Below are 22,217 nucleotides of genomic sequence, written 5' to 3'. Positions count from 1 at the left end.
TGAAACTTGAAGAAGAAAAAAACTCGCTGAACACGGTTTTTGATTATTTAAACTAAACACCTGACCAGTTGTCACCTCTAAAGAACTTGAGACATTTTTCATATTAGGAGCTTATTCATTAACATTACAATTAGAGGAAAAAAATAGTCTGAACCTGCAACTCACCTGTAGAGTATAGTTGGCTTTCTCACTGATTAAATGGTTGATGAATTTGGCTGAGTGCTGGAAATGAACTTTTTCTGTGGTGGAGATGAGGTTGGAAAAAGGCATTAGATACCAATCACATTTAAATAGTAGTAGTGAGAAACAGTATATGAGACAAGTGTGTCACCATCAGCAGTTGGGTGAATGATCAAGTAGCGCTTCTCCAGAAGCTGACTCGCTCTGTGTGCTAAGTTTGCCATCTGAAAGAAAAAAGGCCAATAAGCATCACCAAGTTAAACATGGAGGTAACAGAAGTGTTGAAACTTTACCGTGTATACTCGGGAATCTGTCTTTGAGCCAAGGTATCGTTCTGAAAATGCAGATGCTGCAATTTAGAAAAGAGACAAATCAGATGCTTGTCAACACTGGGTCCTGAGATTATGACATCTAGAACAATAAACATCTGCAGAGTTGTACCATATAGCTCGAAATCTGTGATGGGCGAGACTGCTGTTCCACATTTAAGTTGGGTAAACTCTTCCGAGCTCAAAAGCATCGTGGCTAAATATCCTCCATAGGCCTGAACAAAGGTAGAGAAGACACAGAAACACATTTAAAAAAAAAAAAAAAAAAAAAAGCTGTGAGCTGAAATCAAACCTTTGAGCACACATCCTGCTTACCTTTCCATGAACACCCATCCGATTCTTATCAATGTAAGGCTCTTTGGATATGAACCTGGAAAATACAAAAAAAATGGGTAAAACTATTTGACCTGTGTCTGCGGCGATGCTCACAGTTGCAGTCCTTGTTCGGACCTGAGTGCCTCAAGTTGGTCCCTCTCCTCCAGTTTTCCCAGCTTCCTCCTGACTTTGTGGAGGAGGTTGGTGCCCTGAAAGCCGCTGCCGTGGCCGTCAAAGCGAATGATGATGGTGCTAAAGCTGCTGACCAGAACCGTGGCCCAGTCCACCTGGAACTGCTCCGTCACCATCTGCCCACCCGGTGTACCATCCCTGAGCAAAACCATTTACACAACAGTCACAGTTTCACACTGTATCTTATTCTATTTGTCTTATTTACTGCAAGGCATTGTAGTTTATGTTGTGCTGCTAAATCATGTCATGATTCTATGGGTTGAGTGACGGAAAATGAGCGATTAATACTTTACTTCATTTATTAAAATGACGTTTACTGCTGGTGAAATCTGAGTATTCCAATTTTCGCAGTCACAAACATAAGCCCTGAGGAACTGTGATGATGTGTTTTAGAATTTGAAAGGATTTTTGACTAAACAATGAATCATTCAAAAGATAGATTCCCAACTTAAGGGGCAATAAAGGAGCCTTCCACCATTTTCATACACCATTGTGTTTGTTCAGGGTTAGAACAGTGTTCACAGAAAGTCTGCATTACGAGTTGGGGGCAAGAGCTTGACAGATGCTGCTCAACAGGGTCTATGAGTTGCATTATTTGCAGGTTTGGATTTTGACCCATACACAGATGTGTAAATATCCCATTTTTTTTACCATTCTATTCTTATAAGTCCCCCCAAATTTAGGGTAGTGATACTAAATCACCCTTAAGGTAAATGTCAGTTGCACTTACACAAGCAGCAGCAAAGGGTAATGGGCTGTATCCACGAAACCAGCTGGCTTCAGAATCTGCATTGTCAGAGCTACAACGCACAGGACAGGGTTATGTCATAACTAAATATTCCTGACTGACAAATGTGCATTTGTGTACCCCACCGAACACATACTGTAGTCATCTATGGTGATAGTCTCGTACTGCACTCGGGGCATCTGCATGTTGTTGAAGGTGTTGTTCACTTTGTCATTAGTCTCCACGTCAAACACCTCTACAGTTAAAGAGAAAGAAAACGATTCTTTTACAAACTCAAGCATAAGTTGATCAGCAAATCTAGTCCGTGTCCATGTTTGCAGCGCAGAGACGACACTCACTCTGTTTGTCCTCGGTGCTATAGATTGCCACGCTTGGTATATCTGGGCCTGGAAAGAGCAATTCAGCAAAAAATGATCAATCAATTAACAAGGAGGCAACAATAGAAGTTAATGATAAAAGGCTCAAGTGTCTCCATCAAACCAATAAGACCCTGAAATCCAACAATTTTCTGCATCAGCATCATGTCACTGTCTTATCTTAAACAGCCTTTAGAAAAAGGCCTCTCAGGCAGCTCTACAGTTATTAACCTACTGTATTTCCGTCCCATGAGGACGAGCTTATTATTTCACACTGGAGCTACTCTCCAAAGATCCAATTAATGAAGAAAGCCACTGGCCCTCTTGGTCTCTGTAGGGAGCGGCCTAAACAAATCAGCTTCCATGGAAACTGCCTTGTACACTGAGTGTTGAAGGCAAAAGAACAGAAAAATACACAGACACACACACACACACACACACACAAATAGGCAGAAGGTCTCTGCTGAACACGAGAAAATCACATGATAATCAACACAGCGCTAACATCTGGTCATTATCTCATTCACATTAATCAATCACGAAAAGCCACACACTCTCTACCAGCAGCCGAGCAGTTACTCATGTGACTGCTGGCATGAACTCACACACGGCTTTTACTTCTGAGGCTAATCAGAGGGACCCAGCAGGTGTTTGAGGTGATTTACCACTGTCCTGTTTGATATAAGCTCTCATTTACGCGTCGTGCTGAACAAAATACGCTTCGTCCACTATCATAAGAAGAGCCTTGAGACGAGAGACTCCGGGTTGAGGATGCTCACCTTTACAGTGGAGTAAGAAGTACTGCATGTTGTGGCTGAATGAAACATCCACATAGCCGCAATTGAACTCACAAGACAGGCAGCAGCGGTTAAATGGAGGGATTGTGTCGGCACTGTGGGATGGCACAGAGTAAGTATTGTTAGAAACCTTACATAGCGCTTGAGGGAAAAGCCCGTCCACAATGTACTAAAATCCCACCTGTACAAGTGCCGTCGTTTGGGGTCATCCTCTGTGCTCAGGAAGTATCTGAAAAACATTCAAATATGAAATATCAAAATAACCAATCACACAGAAAAATGCATGAACAAATATATGCACGTCTTACATGAGGCTCCTTTCATGATTGTACGCCAAGATGCTGGTGACGTCCCAATCTCCAGAAGTCAGGGACTGAAGTATGTCTGTGCTAGTGTTGGGCTGGGAGACAATGACAAACATAACCTCTAACTAATCTGTACCCAGCTTCCAAAAAATTACCATAAAGAGCATTTTGGCATTACTCACCATTGAGGTTGACATTGATATGTGGAAAAACTTTCCTCTTCCACCCTGAGGGATCGCCCTGGTGAAGAAGAACTTGTGGCCATCTTGAGAAAAGAGTGGCGCTTCATTCTGCGGCGAGGAGAGAATAAAACATCTGGATGGGGGTTGTGTCTGAAATGGGCCTGCAGGGCTTTTATTTTGGTAGTTATCTGTTATTTAGTTCTTTTATGGCTCGGAGCAGATACAAAATGTTACACAACAGCAGCAGACGCAGCAGCAGCAGCATTTTGATCACGTACCTGTCTGTGCAACCAGCTCTCACTCTCATCCTCATGTTTCTGAAAATAATAAGAGCTGAGTTGAAAGCTTTTCTGAGGCTGTGTTATGCACACATAAGGGTAAAGTCTGTTAGTATTCTATATTATATGAAAAGAAGCAAAACAACAGGGCTTGAGTCCAATTCCCATTTGTTCTTACCAAAGATGTTACTCTTAAAAGCAAAAGTTTGAACTTTTGATGAATAGTCTCGTGGAAACAGGGGGAGGGAAGCTCTCCTTGCTCTGTACTAAAGAGGAACCAATTCAGCACTGACACTTTGCCAAAGAAAAGTCGCTGCAAGCTTCACCTTAATGCAGACTCCGGTTGTGGCCTCACACAGTGTCAGGATTGAGTTGTTCTGGGCTCTGTTTAGCCAGTTGACAGCCAGTTTGGTGCTGGTGGCCCATTTCACCATGGTGATGTAATATTCCCTCCTGGAAAGCCACATAATGACAAACTATGACCATCACTCACAACCTTTATCTGGACCAGCTAAAGAACATGCTGCAGGGCTATTTTTAGTGTTTCAAACTCGATGGGGAACATTGTCTCTCACCCTATTCGGGGGTCGTCAGGTTTTTTCATCCCCACTGTGTGCAGGGGGCCGTTGAGGCTCACCACTGACAGATGCACCACAGGGTTCTCCTCCCCAGCCTGCAAGGTCCAAGAGGAAATTAGACAATGTAAGATCAGACGTGATTTCAGTTGAATACAGTGAGGAATTGTCTTTCTGTTGTCTTCAGGGTAGAACAAGTTTTATGAAAGTCCTGTTAGGAATTTAATTTATCTACAGTTTTATAGTGCTTTACTCAAGTATTTCCATTTTATGATTATTCATACTTCATTTCAGAGAGAATTTTTTGATTTGGGCTTATACTTGACATTATAAAGACAGGACTTATTTATTCATTGTGATATTGCTACTTTTACCGTTACTAAGTACAAGATCTCAATACTTCCACTACTATTGTCACACGTCAGCAGGATAAAACCACCCAAACAATGAAGATGAGACTGCAGATGATTTCAACCTGCCTTTGGGTAGTGGTATTCCAGGCTGGAGGGGTACGGCGTTCCTGTGAAAAAGGGGATTTCCATCTTCGGCACCAGCGAGTCATTGATGGTCATGTAGGCCAGACGCAGCCCGTCTGGAGACCACCAGTGGGCTATGTGGGTCTGCAGAATCTCCTCTGGAAAAGAAAACAACCAGAAAACACATTATTGACACTAACAATGCAGAACATTGAACAATCAGAGGGTAATATGTGTATTTTCACCACAGTATTTTTCTCAGTATTTGTCTCTTTTGCATTACTGTTTGTGACAATTGTGCACTATAGAAACTTTGGATAGACGTGGAAAAAAAATGCACGTTAATACCTTAACTTCTGTCTAATCTCTCCAAAGATCTTTCAAAAGAGTGGTTTTATGAAAACCTCCTGAAGTTAGTCTTTAAAAATAAACACGTCCATTTTAAAGCTTAATGAACTTGGCTCCTGACAGTTAATTTTACGCCACAAATTCCCTGTAATGTAATGGTTCTTATTCAACATTGGGTTTTGTCTGTATGCTGCTTTCCTATTAGTTGCCCTTTATGTACTTAATTTTCTGACACTGATAAAGATGTTTCTAATAGATCACCTCTTAAAGAGACGGTAGTTTTGTATTTACAGCATGCATGATTTATGATTCCCATTTCCTCTACTGTCCTTGAGGAAATATAAATCAATTATTCATATTTAATTTTGACAGGTTGAATTGTCAAAATGTGAAACCACAAGCTGGATTTAAACAAACCTTGTTAGTGTAGTTTTAAACTAAATAATAAAAACATAATAAGAATTCTGATAAATATTATTATTATATGACTGCTGTCTTTGTTAATGATGGATTAACATAATTGTTAACCCTGAAGGTAATTGCAGATTTTTTCATTAGTAAAGCATATTATTTTTTCCCTCTGTGTATAAAAAATACAATTTAAACAGAACTCTCACGACGCTGTGTTGTTTGAGGTTTTTGTTTGGTGGTGGTGGAAAACTAAATCTGGAAAGTGGCCTTGATCGACTTACAAACTTGCTGTAACTGTGACATTTTGGAAGAAACCAACACAAAAAGCACAGAACTACTGAGCATTTTTAAACAGGTATATGATTCATGCACTTGCCATTTCAGTGGAAACGCTTTGTCCTGGGTAGTGGCCTTTACCCAGCAGGGGGCAGAAGAGCTCTGTGAAAAGCTCTTACAGTAAAAAAACTCAGCTCCATCTTGATCCAAACAACAGCCTTTTGCTCTGAAAATGATCAAGTTTGCTCAGATATTAGAAGTTTAATAAGGAGTGTGTTATGTTGTGATCATTGATGTCACCAACTATAATTATTTCTGTTCCTACTAGAGTGAATGCAGGGGTTGGAGCATGTCATAAGAGGGTCAGGACGGGCAAAGGAGATTTTTCTGAATTGAATCCCCAACAGTTGAGTTTTCACTTGAAGGCCAACTAGTTTGTTTCAGTGCTGCAGGATTTTTTTAAGGCCTGCACCCACAGGACATCAGCCCAACACAAATTCTTCTATAATTCATTATGAGCTGCAGGAAAAAAATGTTTTATTCATTACTCTTTTTAAATGAAGATGAAGCATTTAATAAAACTCCTTGCATGCTGCTCTATAATAAGGCCGTTTTTGTGGCTCAGCCACACGACACGCTATGGATCAGCAACACATAATTATATATCCTGCAGAAAGATGGGACGGTTTTGTGATGCTTGTCATTGCACATCAAATGAGACAAATCAGTGCTGGAGTGCCGCGGGTCAGCTGTGTAGGTGAAGTGACATTGTGTCTGTGAATGACAATCACTGCTGTCCAACACAAATACAGAGCTGTCTGAACCTCCATCAGATTTAGAGAGGCCACACACACACACAACCACCCACCCACCCCCACACCCACACCCACACCCACACAGACAAAAACCCGAAACCTAAGCATTGCATTCTTATTCGAACAATCTCTCCCATCTTCTAAGCCCACAACTCTGCAGGAGACATTGTAAGAGTCTTTTTAACTTCAATTCCACGACTTCATTGAGATCAAAGTTATATCTCGCATGATTTCTGATGCTTCATCATAGTAAGTGAGGAATAATTATTAACACTGATCAACATCAAAGGCTTGCAGATAATTATGTTTTTGGCCCAGCATTGCTTAAATTCACTGGACTGTATTTGAAATCTTTGTTAGGATCCAAGTGTTTCAGAAAAAAGTGAACCGTTTGAAACAGAAGCTGTCAGTCCATCATCTACAATATTCTGTTTGATGCAGAAGTGCCGCCTTAAAACATGTTCATATTTGTATAAATATAGCACAATAGACTGTGATCTCAAGAAAAATGGCACAAGAAGATTAACTACTTATGAACAATATACAATACAGCACTTTCATTGATGTATAAAAGGTCTGTTTTTTAAAACTTGCAGATAGAGTAATGTACAAAGTCCTAGGTCCCCATGAGCTTTGGTGTTCAAGCAACACTATTTTAAAATATATCATTATTTCACAGTCTCTTTATTAGAACAACTAGAAAATATAGGAAATATATAAACAGTATTAAAAATTCAAAAATGTGACAAGTATCTGGTGTGGCCTTCCCTCTCACTAGCCTGTCTTAAACTCTCTTTGCCAAATATTAGTGGAAGCCCAAGAAAACTGTTTCTTCTTTGAGAAACTGGAAGTCCAGCAAGGACCTAGCTCAGCATCTGGCAGCTTCATCTGGTTGCCAAGTTGATCCGCAGTCTGCAGAAGCTTGATTAGATTTGGCCTTTGAAGCCAAGAAATCACTTTTTCCAGAAGGGGAACAGGGCGAAAAGATTAAGATTTGCCAAAGTTCCCAAGGTTGGGAATGAAGAACAGTGGAAAATAGTATTATGAAGCAATAAATAATTTTTTTTTCTTTTTTTTCCTGGTACAATCTTTGACAATAATGTGAGAAGAAGAATTGGAGAGGTGGAATAATGAGCTCCTGCAGACGCTTTTATCCAAAGCGACTTACAAGTGAGCTACAAGGCAGCAAGAATCTAAGTCAAGGAAAAAACCTCAAAGCAAAGTCCTATCAGAGAAGTGTTCACAGTTCACGAGAGGTTCTGTCATGGTTTGGAGCTGCATTTCTGCCAGAGCTGTTGGTGATATTGTCTGAATTCATGTGATCATGAAGGCTGAAAAGTAAAGTCAAGTTTTAACTCATATAATTACTTGTACAAAGCTCCCTATTGGAAACATATTTTGTTTGAACATTTGTTTGACAGTGATCCCAACCACATTGCTAATGCAGTTTTGGGAAACTGTGAATATTTGACTGCACGGCATTAAACAGGAAACAAGCAGCTTCACCTTGAGCCATATTCAAACAGCTTCGACGATGCCTACAAGTAGAGCGCGTCAACAGAACAATACCGTACACATTGTAGCAGGGTGTGTGTTTTTGTGATGTGGTCTGTTATCCTCTGATAAAACATGTCAAGGCAAATCTTTCTTTTAGCACTGAAAATGGATTACGTCTTTCATGTGATGTTCTGTGTCTACAACAAAGAAATAATCCCGTTATTGAAAACCGATTACCGGAGACCCTGAAGCACTTCCATGCACTGTAACTGCATTTCTTGCATAATAACTTACATTTTTAAATTAAAATGTACAATTATGCTGTAATTATTGTCCCAAACCATCTTCTGAAGAAATCAAAAAAAAAAAATAATTATTATAAACAATGCCAGAAATAGAAGTTGTGACTTAATAAGCAACATGCCTATAAAGTTAATTTTATATGAAAGCGCAGGGGAAATACTAGTCTCAATTGTGGCAGTGTATCCATAAACAAAGCCGTATTTAAGTGGCGTCTAATTGGAACGACGGTCTTACGTATGAAGTAATAAGAAAAATGTCTCATATCAAATTACAAGTATGCTGGTCCTTGAACATCTGCTTAGTGAGATCGCAGTGCTGCAGACATGAATTAATTAAAATTGCCTCGACACAAAGACGAGCGATGGGAAGTGTAGAGGAGGAGGGGCACTGAATCGTAGCCAGCCGTGCTCTCTCAAATAGAATCAGGCACACAAATACCCGGCATGTCTGAGGGAGGGGAAGGTGTCATAAGATTGGTCTCTAATTACAGTTGGTTGAATTCGTTATGTTCACACGTTTCTGGACACCACTGCCTGAAGGTACATGTATATATCATGCACGGGACTCTTTTGTCCAAGCACCTTCAGTTAGAGCTACTATATTTTATTAGTGTATCACATGTCTTTAAGGTTGACAAAGCTACACGTATTTAGCGCTGGATACTGCAGTTCTTTACAGTTCTCCAGAGGAGTGTAGCATCTTTTAGCTCTTTGCTTTGAATCTTGGGCTGCAAATTGTCTTTTGGTTTACCTTCAGTGCTTTCACAGCTCAAATAAGGCAGACAGACAAAAGGTAGCTGGTGGAGACCAGAGCCACATAATTGATAGAAAATGTTGAACATTAAATCTTTGTGTGGCAGGAAGCATTATTCTAATTATTCTGTTTCTGCAGGATGTAAAATCGGTTTTAGTTTTTCTGTAAAATCTGTTTGAATGTGTTTTTCAAACACATTCAGTATTAACTCAAACAATGATAATATAGCCCCCAAAATGTGTTATAGCCCCCAAAGAGGCCAACAATGTGGTAATGAAAGTTTATGATGGATGGTGCTATTTTAACTTCGTGACATCGGCTCGGAGAAGGTCATTTTCTGTGTCTGTCCAAGCTCCAGTGCAAACAGCAAGGTGCAAATGGTCCTGGTTCGGTGACTTAATCCTGCACCTTTGGGATGAATTAATACACAGACTTTGAGCCTCGTCTTATCATGCAACATCATTCTCCAACCTACAATTTGCTCTCCGATTCTCATGTGGCTGAATGGAAGCAAAATGTCTGTGCACCAAATTCTTGCGGAAAGCTTTTCCATAGGAGCGAGACTGTTACGGTGCCATATTTTAGTGGGCCTACCTGGTGTTGAAGAGAAAAAAAATTGATTTCCTTCACTTTCTTCCTATTAGTTTACTGTGAAAGTGACAGAATTTGCTACTCTTTGTTCCAGTGTTTGATGTTTTGTGGTGTAATGGTAGGGGTCTTACCCTCATAGAGCCAGTCAGCAAGCCCATTAAAGACGACTCCCTCTTGACCGGTGGAAACCAAGCGGATTGTTCGACTCTCTAACGTTGATTTGTAATAGATGTTGTTTTCAAATATGAAGATCTGAACAGAGAAAGGCAGAGCAGAGGCCACCGTTAATTTCTGTACAACTGTACGGGATCATTTTGACTTTCACCTAAATTTTAATTTCCTGCCGTGCGAAGCTGAGTGCACTTTACCTCAGCATCTCACATTTTTCTATCTACGACGCCAATCTCTACCCAACACACTTGTTGCTCTTTATCACAACAGAACTTTATCTTAATCCAGATAGAAACACAGCTACCCACTCAAAGACCCTTAAAAGCTAATATAGTCTCAGTCGACACCTGCCTTAAGCTCTGTATTAACAGATATTTGCCTCATTATTATTCAAGCTGGATTCCTCTCCAAAGCAGTAGGAAGCCGTTTCTGTTGCTAATCAAGGCACTGGAGCTGACTGAGGCCCTGCAGGCACACACACACACACACACACACACACACAAGCACACCACTTTTCCCAAAGTGTTTGCTGAGACATTATACTGTCTGCTGGGGGTGGACAATGGCTTAGCTAAACTGTGGGTTAGACTGTTGATTCAAGCCCCTCGGCACCAATGACTGCATCGCCTGAAGGAATTAAGACACACCGCTGGCAGATGAGTGTGTGGCACTTAAAACCCACTGTCAATCCACTCCAGAGTGTTTGCTGCCTCGCATGGTGCCAGTCTGAGAGATGAACGTGGGATTGATTGGTATGTGAAGCTCAGGCTGTTTGGTGTGACTAGGCTGTCAGTCTGAAACCTATTCACCTACATCTAAGCCTCACATTGCTGCAACAAAAATAAAAATCAGAAAAAAAAAGAAAAAGCATGTCTCCTTTCACTCTGATCTGGGGCTGCTGTTGAGAAAATCAAAGTTTCATATTGTGGGATCAACATCTGAGGAAAACAGATCAATGCAGGGCTCAAAAGAAAGCTGGTGGTTGGCTAATGCTGCAAAACCACCATGAGACATAATATCATAGGCTGCTTTGAGATGCATGAGAATTCTCAACACTCTTAATTATTATAAAACGGTATGTTGACAAAAGCTACCTTAAAACCTCCACTCATCTACATAATTCCGACAAATAAAAGATACACGGTCTCCAGGTTAAAAGGAATCATTGCCAGTAGCGAACCCAATAGGGCATTGTGTGGTAAATGATCCCAAATGGCCTCAGGAAGTTGGAATAATGTGTAAACGGGCCATAATGTCTCAACTTATCAGTCTACAAGGGGGTTAGATGAAAGCAAAGAGAGAATAAGCAGAAGGCCGTAAAAAGAGCCATTTCAAAAGGTCGGAGAGATGAAAGCAGCACCATCAAAGATACCTGTGAAGCTTGAATAGCAGGGTTTTCCTACACACTGTGTCTGGGAGCGCATGTGTTGTGCTGAGAAATATTTACCAAATTTGTCAAATTATCCTTTCATTTGGTTCTTTTTTATCTCTTAAACCCATTTCTTCTTCTTCTTCTCCTCCTCTTTTGTGTCAGTGTAAGCTCTTTTTTTTATGTGTGTGTGTGTGTGTGTGTGATGACCCAGTCTCACTGATTGCTCTGTCACAGTAGAGTAATTGCTTGTGGTTTAATGAGGGGAGTGTCGCAGGAGTCATCTTCCCTTCGCTTCTAACTGTACATCTAACGCTTGAGCACACACAGTCATGCTGCCACAGACACACACACACACACACACACACACACACACACACCTCTAATTTTTACCTGCTGATGATAAATTGTTCAGATTCTGATAAACTTAATGGGAAATCATTATATTCACAAACCGTGAACATAAAAGAAAACACATCCGACATCTCCAGGTCACAGAGAGACAAAAGACAAGAGCTCATCTCATTTTTCTCGGCTGTTCATTAAATCAAATGTGGAGCTACAGTAACAGCATTGCGCATGAAACAATCAGGTACACTATTACCATATGCAAATTAATCTGCTTTCCTCCCTCGGGTAGGAAAGTCTCATCACACACTTGAAATGTTAATATTTTCTCACAGCAATGTATCTGTAATTTAAGCAAATGATACGATAAGAGCAATTATGTAGGAAGAGAGAGCTTTGAAATAATAACTGAAGAAACATGAGGTTGTCTGTTGTGTAAGCACCATAGTCCAAACAGAAACTAGTCTAAAGTCAACAAGGGAAAAAACTGTGGAAAGTTAAATCATTTGCATTAGGTGAGACAATATCGCAAAAGATCATGAGAGCTTTGAATTAAAGGAACTTTTTGGTTCGTTTAAGGGACTATGGACAAACTCCATGAAGATGCCAAAAGCAAGAATATTTTCTCTGCTTTGTCTCTCTGCATTTACATGAAGCGCCAAGGCCGCTGCTTTGTACTGAAGATGCAAATCTTTTAAAACACGTAACAAACATATAATCTAATCTATTTCAGACTCTGAAAAGGCACTGTAGCTTTTTACAAAAGTAACTGAGGAGGGTTAATGCACATTTGAGCTTTATGTTCAGCTCGAGACTAATGCACATTTTGTGCACTAGTAAATATTTGACGGAAAAAAATAACAGTGCTTATGTTTGACACAGTATAGCAAGGACAGTGTCAACAGTGTCTCAATGTCTTATGTGAAACCAAAAACAAATTACTTCTGACACACGCAGGAAATATTTACTGTTAACACTGTTATAAAAATACACTAAGTAAAGAAAATAAATCTCAAATCTAGGTCCTATGTCTTGTCACTATGACAATAATCGACATTTGCTGAAATTACTTTTGACAAAATATCAGTCAAGTTGAAGTTAGTCATGTTTTCAGAAGATTATAAACACAGTCTCAAAATTGCTTCTTTTCATCACATGAAATAGTCACAACAGAACAGCCTCAGTCATGTGAACATTAAGTCGTTATACTGCACTTTCAATAGTCAAAATGAATACAGATGGACCTAAAATGTGTAGCTGAAACTGTACAAATAAAAAGAAGTAACTTAGATTTCCAACTGTGCTGAGTTTGAGGACTTGGGTGAATAGTTTCAAAATAACAAACACATATTTTGTAAAAGTATATATTCTTTCTCAGTCTATAAGCCATCGGGCCAAAATACAATGACAAAAAAAAAAAAAAAAAATAAAAAATAAAAAGGGCAAATACAACTGTGGTGGAATCAAACTGAAAACACTTATTTTGTTTGCCCAGTTAGACAAAGTATCTTCAACTGGTGCTTTTTACAAAACTGCCCACAAATGTGGCTGATCACATCACACACACACACACACACACGGCTACCCGTAGCAGCCCCTGATAGTCCAAGCCCCCGGTTTTGCCACTGAGATGCCATCTGCCTCTGTGGCTCTCACAGGCTCAAGTGTAGTCATAAAAATTGTGAAAGTAGAAATTATCTTCGCATTGATGAATGCCAAAGCAATGAATGTTACAACTCAGGCCCCTAATGTGGTCATTACACAATTGCACATTACATTTGCACAAATATCCTATTTCCAAAATCTGTCTGTTCCACAATGACTAACCATAGATGACCAAAGTGGGTCCTCCGGGACAGTCGGCTAATTCTGACACAACTCCACAAGTGTTTCAGTGTTAAGTTTCTTTTCGAGGGTAAAGCCTCATTGAATCCTTACCAGCTGCTGGCCTTGGGGTCCCCACCCGGCAAACTGCAGCGCAGTGTCGTATACCTCAGGGGGATTCAGAGGCCAAGTTTCCCTTTGGAGATAACATATTAAAAACAAATAGATAAATGGTGTGTACATCTACTTTATGCGCAATGTGCAATCTATATCTGAAAACAACTGACCAGTCAAAGCAAGGAAGTCGGGTTCTTTACTTCTTTATTAAACTTTCAAATTTTTATTTATTGCTTTTATTAGTACAAGCTGACTTTCCGTAGCATATTACTAATTCAAAACAGTAGACATAGATGAAAAAAATGCTAAAGTGTCAGCAAAAGCACGGAAATGAGGCTGATGTTAGTGAACTGTTAATATAAAGTCATGCTAAGGGTCCTTTTGTGCAGTCAGAGATCCGTGACAAGACCAGACAAGAACAAAGGTTTACTTACTGTGTCACGAGGCTGTATATAATGTACTTGGCCACATGGGAGTGTTGGTAGATCTGTGGAAACAAACCGCAATAAATAAAAGGACAAATGACTTATTAATTAGTTAAATTATACGGTGTGAGTTACTGCCCTGAAATGTTCTCACCGGTTTCACTTCGAAAGCAAATAACACATGTTGCATGTCTGGAGACACTTGGTACTTGGCAGCTCTGGATCTGACCTGAATGGGATTAAAAACACGGTCACAGTGGAAACACACCCAGTGAAGCAGCTGCTGTGAGGATAGTTGCTGCTTGTGAATCAACTGCCAGGTAAAATGATACTCACAAACAACTGGTTCGGCACAATTACGGTTCTCTCCTGCGTGTCAACATTAAGCTTGATGACATCACCTTCTCTAGTGCGATATAGAAGCTCGTGGTCTGTAAATGGCAAATGAAAAAGAGCCATCAGTCATGACAAGAGACAGACTAGATTAGCATGTTGCCTAAACAACCAGATTATAGAGTTTTACATTTCCTCTTTTTAAGACACAAAATACTATTACAAACACTTTGGTCACTTGTTGGCAGTGGAAACAAGCTCTGAACACAACAACTTGTTGTTATATCTTTGTGTTAAACGTGTTGCTTATTGACACATCCAGCAGTTGTGATGTTTCTAGCCACATGATGAATGTGACTAAGTGCATCTCTGAAAACAGTGACTACAGTGAATACAGCAGTTGGAATTCAGGGAAGAATACAGGAAACACAGGAAAGACCGGTGGCAGCAGGATAGGCTGCATTGGGAGAGTCGGTTTGGTAGCCCTGCTTTCTAGTTTCCTGAGCAGAGACACCAAAATGATACTACGAAAAAAAAAGGAAGTAGGCAGCCCAAAGGAAGATGCGCCAACTAGGGTGGACAAAAAATTAAGGATTTTTCAAAAGAGCAGGTGTGGATGGATAAAAACAAGACACGTGGCTTCAAATCCATTTAGGAAGAAGAAGTGAGCTACTGGCAGCCATAAGCAACCTTGCTCAGTTCAAAAGGCAGGTCAGACAAATGGGATCCAAGGCCAAGTTAAAGACCACGGTGCCAGTGTTGTCAAGACTTGGACGGAAGAACGGAGGGAAGTGGAAAAAGGGGTAAATGATGAACCCTTTTTGGAACCTAGCAGCCGCTGCGAGACCTAAGAGTGGAGGCGTGTCAAAGGGAAATAAAATTGAAAAGCCAGGATGAAAACGAAGATACAATTGGCAAAAGTAACATGAACCAGCAGAATAACTTAAGGTAGACAAACAGCTGAAGATAACCCTGCAGGGACTTGTTTAAAGTGACGCTAAACCTGTTTGGGGAAAACCTGTAAAAAAAGACTATAGCAGCAGGTATGAGGAGACATTCACCAGGAAAACTGTAGTAAGGACAAAAGGGAAGCGGAAGGAAGCAATGAGTAGCATGGTAGAGGGAAGAAGCAGGCTTTGCAAATGCTGGTGGAAAAGAGAGGAGTCAGAAAAGGTTGGAAGAGAGGCAATCAGGAAAAGGAAAAAGAAGGGGAAAAGAAACTTCTGGAATAACTGCACGCAACATAGCAACAATTAATAGCTGGGTTTACCAAGCTATTTTTCTAATACCAGAAAAGTACAAGGTGTGGTGTTATGATTTTACTCTGTATCTAAGGGTAATGTGGCCCCTGAAGCTGTGCGAGGTCTCTTGGTCAGCTGTAAGCAGGATGGACTATAAAGACCAGTCATTTTGGCCGGGGATTCCACAGTGTGGAAGTCACTCCACCTACCCCTGTGATCCACCACAAAAAGGTACAGGCAGGACCAGGCAAGGCTGGTAATGGAATTAAGAGACTCTCCTGAAGAAGCAGTAATGGACATGCAGGCACAAATGGTGACAGGAAGGAAGTGGAGGACTGGGACAGTAAAGAGACTCAAGCCCCAGGAGGTTGTGTGCAGACTCCAGATGGGATGGGCAGGTTTTGGCTGGGGAGACCCACCCAGTCTAGATCAAGTAAAAAGCACAAGGGGACATTTTGATATCTGCAACAAGGTAAACCATCAGTGATGTTCCATTCAAGCAGTTGTTCTATATTGTTGTTCTGTATTCTACATGATCAGAACAAGACAGAAGGATGTGAGTGTTTTGTGTTTCCTGCGTCCTTGTCACCCTTCTCTGTCGGCTACAAAACCAAATCCAGTCTCAAAAGCTCTCATTAAATGGCAGACTTGCTTTCTCTTGTTGTATTAGCACTAACAATACAGCGTTTTGCAACACAAGTTACAAAATTGAACAGCACTTTGCAATCAATTTAAAGTTTTTCAATTAGTGCTTTCAAACTAAACTCTCTGGAACACACACTCTTTTTCAGTGTGTTTTATCATCAGATTGAATTCTACAAGACAAATAGTTTCTTAAATATAGCTCAAATGTCCCATCTTGTGATTACAAATGAACGAGGAAAAATAAAAATGTTCAACAAATCAAACAAACAAATACTCTGGTCACACATATCTGAGATATCTGAGGTTACCAAAACTGAGCAGGACAAACAGAGACTAAAGGCAATGACACAGGGGCAGTAAGGGACAATGAGCGAGGGTGTTATGGGTTGAGAACAGAGCAAACCTCTGCAGGTCTATCGATGGCCCTCTACAGCACATCCCAGCAGGTTGCAAAGCAGCACTGATGCAGGATTGTTATAGACCTTTACATGAACAAGTTGCTCTGAATGCTGGTGGAGGTGGTGAAGGAAAGAAGGCAAGAGGCAAATAAGGACAGGGTGGATTAGGAGGCCAGGGGGGGCTAACATCACCAGGAGACCCATACCTAAATACCAGGGGCGGAGTAGAGAATGCAGTTGGCCCTGGTGAGGCAATTCAATTTTCTAGGAGACGTTTGCAGCACTACACTGCTACCATTGTGCTTTAGATCACAGCCAGAAAATCAGCAATATCTGTGGAACTGACAGTGCTGTGGGAATAAGGACTGGAAGAAGCCCTTAAAAGGATGAGTGGATGAAATACTAAGCTGAATGCAAAGTGCAGGGAGGGTGGGCAGAGAGTGAGGGTCTAACTTGTTGAGTTCGGTGCCAGAGGCTTTTTTGGAGACTCAATGATCTGACTACTATAAAAAGGAGCTGGCAGACAACACCAGGTTTAGGGAGCGATGAACTCCAATAGATGTTTAGCTGCAGAGGGCGGCAGGTAACACGTCCCTTCACTGTCCCAGATGTTCCAGGGTAAGGAGCGAAATATCAATGAACAGTGACCCCCACCTGAGGAGTGCAGCGTCTTACCTTTGCAAGTACGACTGTACTCACACGCTTTGATGGCTTGCGATTTACCACGGAGACACTGGAAAACTGGATTTCTCATTATTAATTTTTCCAAATACCATTGGCTACCACTGTGATTTCTTTATTCCAGGTGGGGTTCACTGTTCTTCCGGTTCATACCTTCCCATCGCCACGAAATGTAAAAGATGTAAACTTTTAGCAGAAGATATGAGGTAACTCAGTCTAACCACCGCAGTAAGTTGGCAGTAAACCATCAGTGATGTTCCATTCAAGCAGTTGTTCCTCTTGCTGTATTCTACATGATCAGAACAAGACAGAAGGATGTGAGTGTTTTGTGTTTCCTGCGTCCTTGTCACCCTTCTCTGTCGGCTACAAAACCAAATCCAGTCTCAAAAGCTCTCATTAAATGGCAGACTTGCTTTCTCTTGTTGTATTAGCACTAACAATACAGCGTTTTGCAACACAAGTTACAAAATTGAACAGCACTTTGCAATCAATTTAAAGTTTTTCAATTAGTGCTTTCAAACTAAACTCTCTGGAACACACACTCTTTTTCAGTGTGTTTTATCATCAGATTGAATTCTACAAGACAAATAGTTTCTCAAATATAGCTCAAATGTCCCATCTTGTGATTACAAATGAACGAGGAAAAATAAAAATGTTCAACAAATCAAACAAACAAATACTCTGGTCACACAATGTTTGTGACATTAGAAATTTCTAGCTTGCACAGGTGAGTATTTCATCTGTTACACTTTATTGCTAATTCCACTGACTAAGGACAAGAAAAGTACAGTAGATGACGTTAGTTCATACTGACTCTAGGATGTGAACTGCAACGAAGCCAAATCAATTTAATAAGAAGATCTGAGCTGGGAGCCTCAAATTGCAGTAATTTAGTTGCCAAATTTGTGGTTTTTGTTTCATGAGTAGATGTCCCCTGTTGATACTGTGTTCTCATTGTTGAACAAGATCATATTCTGTAATTTAAAAAAAAAAAAAAATAGGAATGTGTCAGACAGACAGCAGCAGCTCTTTGTATTAAAGATCAGTCTGAAGGTCGCATTCTTTGTCTTTGGATTCGAGTCTGTGTGAGGTGAAGTCAAAAGACTACTGAGGCAAGTGGTGATCAAAGCGCAACGGGGATCAATTACGCACTGCTGTGAATGAAGCCCACAAAATATTGATGAGGACTACTGAAGTACGGGGTTGTCCCTTTGGACTTCTTATCAGAAGGTCATTAGCACCAAATGGGATTTGATTGCATTAACTTAACTGACAGGATGCAATGTCACACAATTGATTGCTGGGGTTTCATCAGGTGCTGAGGACATTTTCATCATGGTCATGAATGAAGGGCATAGAAAGACAGGAACTTAACTAATGATATGTTAATAAGCAAGTAATGTAACTAATCAGGGGAACAGTTTGCATAGAAGAGCACAAGGACAGATGTAAGGTCATTTCTCAGCACAAGAAGGCAATGTGAGTTTGAATTTGAATTGGAAAAGTGAGAATGTAACTTTATTTATAGGTACAGCTTTGCAAGAACCCAGGCGTGTTCATGTGTAACTGGTTAGATGTTGAACAATCGATGCTTTCGGTCTTAACATTCGTAACATCAGGGATACGTTTGCATACAGTGCAAGGAGATGCAAACTTAACCCAGAACCTGTTTTATTTCTGATTTGTTTCAATCTTCTTGCCATTTCAACTGTATGTACGTTATGTTTGTGTACAGCACTTTGGCCAACTGTGCTTCGTAAATAAAGTTGGATTGGATAAAATGGAGTCATTGTTCATTCATTTTCGAATGAACTACTCTAAACTCCTATAAACCACTCAGTACTCTGTAATGTGAGCAGTAAATTGAGATTCAGGCACTTATGAGTTATTGTCATTTCCTGTCACCACCGCAAGCGAACTTTTACATCCATCGTTCACATATAATGTACTTTAACTATTTATTACAAGTTTTAAGGGGAGCTGTATAATTTCACATAAAACTTTTGAGACTTAAATTAATGGAGAGTAGGTAAATACAATTTATGTAACAAGTCTGAATATTCTCAAGGTTTATGTTCAATCTTTTTTCTCATTTTGATTGTGGGTATTCAGTTGGTTCATGCAGTAATGCATCTTTAAACATAATCCTAAATGGGGGTTTTTTTCTACTTTAATTGTGAATTTTCCTGTTAGACTCCCTGACTTCTTGTGTCCCACAATCAGTGAGGTTTAAAGTAACTTCAAATAAGTGAACACTGTACAAACAACCAGAGGTAACCGCAATTAACAGTCTTAACCTTGACTTTTTTTGCCTTATTCAAAATACAAATAACAATAACACCTTAAAATATTTCTCATTGATAGTGGTTTTGTTCTTAGTCACAGTCACAGTCACAGAATGTTCAGTTGTCCATTACACAGAACAACCTCATGATCCATCCACCGCTGGAGAATCACTGATCGAGTTTCCAAGTACTTTTCATGTTGAACACCAGAGGGCACTGAGTGAGTCAGCTCATCCATCATTTATGAGCTAACTCTGATTACAGTACATCTTACAGTATGTCTAGTACACCGCATGATGATTTTGTAGTACATACTAACTGAACCTAGCTAAGTTCATTTGTTTACTATGGATAAAGGGGAAGCGGGAGGAAGCTATGGAGGCAGGCTGTGGTTGACTATGGATAAAAAAACGTCAACCATAATGAGCAAGGAGAATATATTTAATAGCATCGGTGTCTTTTGGAAAAAGGGTTATCATAATTATTGTAAAAATCCAGACAGAGCTGGGATTTATTTTTATAACCGTGATGTTTTTTTTATGAGCATACTATCGATCAATAAAAGTCTTGATTTGATGTCAAACCAACTTGGAAGACTGAAGACCATGGGCTGGATGGCTGAGAACCTCCACTGCTAAAACAGTGGGGCCATGTGAGGAGACTGGAGCTAAAGTGAATTTCACATTTTATAGTTTATTTATTACCTAGAAAACTCTGAAGTCAAAACTTCCAAACTACTTTACATGTTTGCTTTCATTTAAGTCTTGTAGCTACAATTCATAATCTATAGTAACTGCAACTTATTCAGAGATGTTACACACTGTATGTACTGTGTATATGAACATCTGGTGAATATTCTACTATGACCAGGGCCAGAGTTCTTTGTCTGCATAGTAATGTTACAATATGATGCAGTAAGTTATTTTTGGAAAAGTCCCTGTGAGTATGGGATGGCAATCTATTGTGTAGACAAAAGTAAAATCACAGATTTGGATTGTAAGTCATGGACAACAGTGCCATGTGTCTGGACGTGTGCTGTGTTTAATGTGAGAGTCATATTCTAAATGTACATGGTGAACTGGGCACTCACTGCTGAGCCATTTGGCATCTGGATCATGGATGCGCAGGTCCGGACCAAAAACATCCTCTATGGTCACTTTCTTTTTAAGAGCGAGACTGTCATCTTCACCTGTCAAGTGAATCACCAAACATAAACACACATACATTTAATACGACATTCAGAAGCTCAGAGGAAAAAAAAAATTAAGTCAATCTTTTGAATTTTTTGTGTTATGTTGCTTCGCCCCCCAATCCCCTGACTGATACCAGAGACTGTCACTGTCCCATTATTGTCCTCTTATCTTTGCAGACAACTATTACAAACAACCAAGGGGATCACGGTTTTGCTCTATTGATCAGAGAGCGTTAGTTCATCTGTTCATTTTTCAGCTCTCCCGGGTGACTTTTTCCATCTCCAAAACTCAAAATGATAAGAAAAGCTTACAGCTGAATTGCAGGTGGATTCTTAGCAGATTTGTGAGCTCTTTAACTGCCTCCTACCACACGTTTCCTCAGGCAATCAACCATTAGACATGAGATGTCACGACAGCTGACAGCCAGTCTGACTGTACAAAACAGTACCTTCATAGGTTCTTCAGCAGGCTTCCTGTTGTGACGGAGCAGCGAGATCCGAGTGTGTAAATATCACATCAGACATTGTCAAGCGTTCATCGACCAGAAAAATCTGAGAAATTCTCTTGTCTGCCAAGAAGCTGCAGAGTGAAGGGAGAACGCTAATTTTCAACGTGAGGCAAATGGCATCTCTGACGCTGTGCCAGCCTGACAAACGGCTGAAGCTATTACTGCATAATCATATCCATTAAACTGGCCTGAATGGTATTACACATTAAAGGCCCATTATGTGAGACGATGACCCCACCTCTGTGTAAAACTGTAAAACAATCACCAACCTGGAGAAATTGTGTCATCTGTCTAAACCTTGCTCCTGTTGCTCCTGGTTGTCAAATTCAAATAGGTGCCTGCTTTATACGAAAACACTCAATATTGTGACCAAGAGGAGAAGGAAATAAGTTTCAACTGAAGTGTGTTTGTAAAACTTAATTTAAAACCCAGTATATACATACAGAGGCAGCATAACTCTGGAATTTGGTGTAAAATTATTGCCCATGGGCAAAAATGGTTAGTTTATGATGACGAGCCATGACTTTTTATCGCTTGGTGAATTTTAAACCATTCAGTTCCAGATAGAGAGTTGAAAATATTACAAGGGCTTTCTATTAATAAAAGTTGAGCGGATTGCACATCCTTCACAGACGTCTGCGCAGAGGTTTTGCTGTTCCCAATTTAAAGCCAAGGCTGGATACTATACATTTGTATTTAGCATGAGTGAATATGTATTGCTACAGCTTCCAGGAAACCCAAAATGTATATTTTAATTCATTACGTTAGTTTTTTTGTTATTAAAAAGGTCTGTAAACATAAGTAAAAATTGTTTCTTAGTGTTTCCTATAAGAAGCATAACTGAGAATTTATTATCGTTAAAATTATTTTCCCATGAATCAAATGTGCAAGATCTCACAGTAGCCCCACATATCACCAAACAAGCTCTATCCAACTAATGGCGTTATAATTC

The 22,217-nt window shown here is 40.1% G+C and overlaps 1 protein-coding gene across 6 annotated transcripts in view; it reads right to left on the bottom strand.

Annotated features, from left to right (window-relative positions):
- Positions 1–22,217, bottom strand: part of LOC137098911 (A-type potassium channel modulatory protein DPP6-like) — a 72,294-nt gene that overhangs the window by 1,926 nt on the left and 48,151 nt on the right. For all 6 annotated transcript variants that reach the window (XM_067475643.1, XM_067475646.1, XM_067475645.1 and 3 more), the window contains exons 3-25: positions 20,655–20,753; positions 14,318–14,412; positions 14,136–14,210; positions 13,991–14,043; positions 13,554–13,635; positions 9,859–9,979; positions 4,737–4,891; positions 4,258–4,355; positions 4,009–4,135; positions 3,683–3,721; positions 3,405–3,512; positions 3,226–3,317; positions 3,099–3,146; positions 2,900–3,012; positions 2,103–2,150; positions 1,901–1,999; positions 1,747–1,816; positions 960–1,154; positions 825–879; positions 622–724; positions 474–529; positions 332–404; positions 166–239 (exon numbers count right to left, since the gene is read on the bottom strand). In XM_067475643.1, the coding sequence (XP_067331744.1) occupies positions 166–239; positions 332–404; positions 474–529; positions 622–724; positions 825–879; positions 960–1,154; positions 1,747–1,816; positions 1,901–1,999; positions 2,103–2,150; positions 2,900–3,012; positions 3,099–3,146; positions 3,226–3,317; positions 3,405–3,512; positions 3,683–3,721; positions 4,009–4,135; positions 4,258–4,355; positions 4,737–4,891; positions 9,859–9,979; positions 13,554–13,635; positions 13,991–14,043; positions 14,136–14,210; positions 14,318–14,412; positions 20,655–20,753 (2,078 nt within the window). The remainder of the gene's footprint in view (positions 1–165; positions 240–331; positions 405–473; positions 530–621; positions 725–824; positions 880–959; positions 1,155–1,746; positions 1,817–1,900; positions 2,000–2,102; positions 2,151–2,899; positions 3,013–3,098; positions 3,147–3,225; positions 3,318–3,404; positions 3,513–3,682; positions 3,722–4,008; positions 4,136–4,257; positions 4,356–4,736; positions 4,892–9,858; positions 9,980–13,553; positions 13,636–13,990; positions 14,044–14,135; positions 14,211–14,317; positions 14,413–20,654; positions 20,754–22,217) is intronic.

This window comes from Channa argus, chromosome 14 (genome assembly GCF_033026475.1).
Source record: "Channa argus isolate prfri chromosome 14, Channa argus male v1.0, whole genome shotgun sequence".
NCBI classification, from domain to species: Eukaryota; Metazoa; Chordata; class Actinopteri; order Anabantiformes; family Channidae; genus Channa; species Channa argus.
This window is presented reverse-complemented; position numbering and strand designations above follow the sequence as displayed.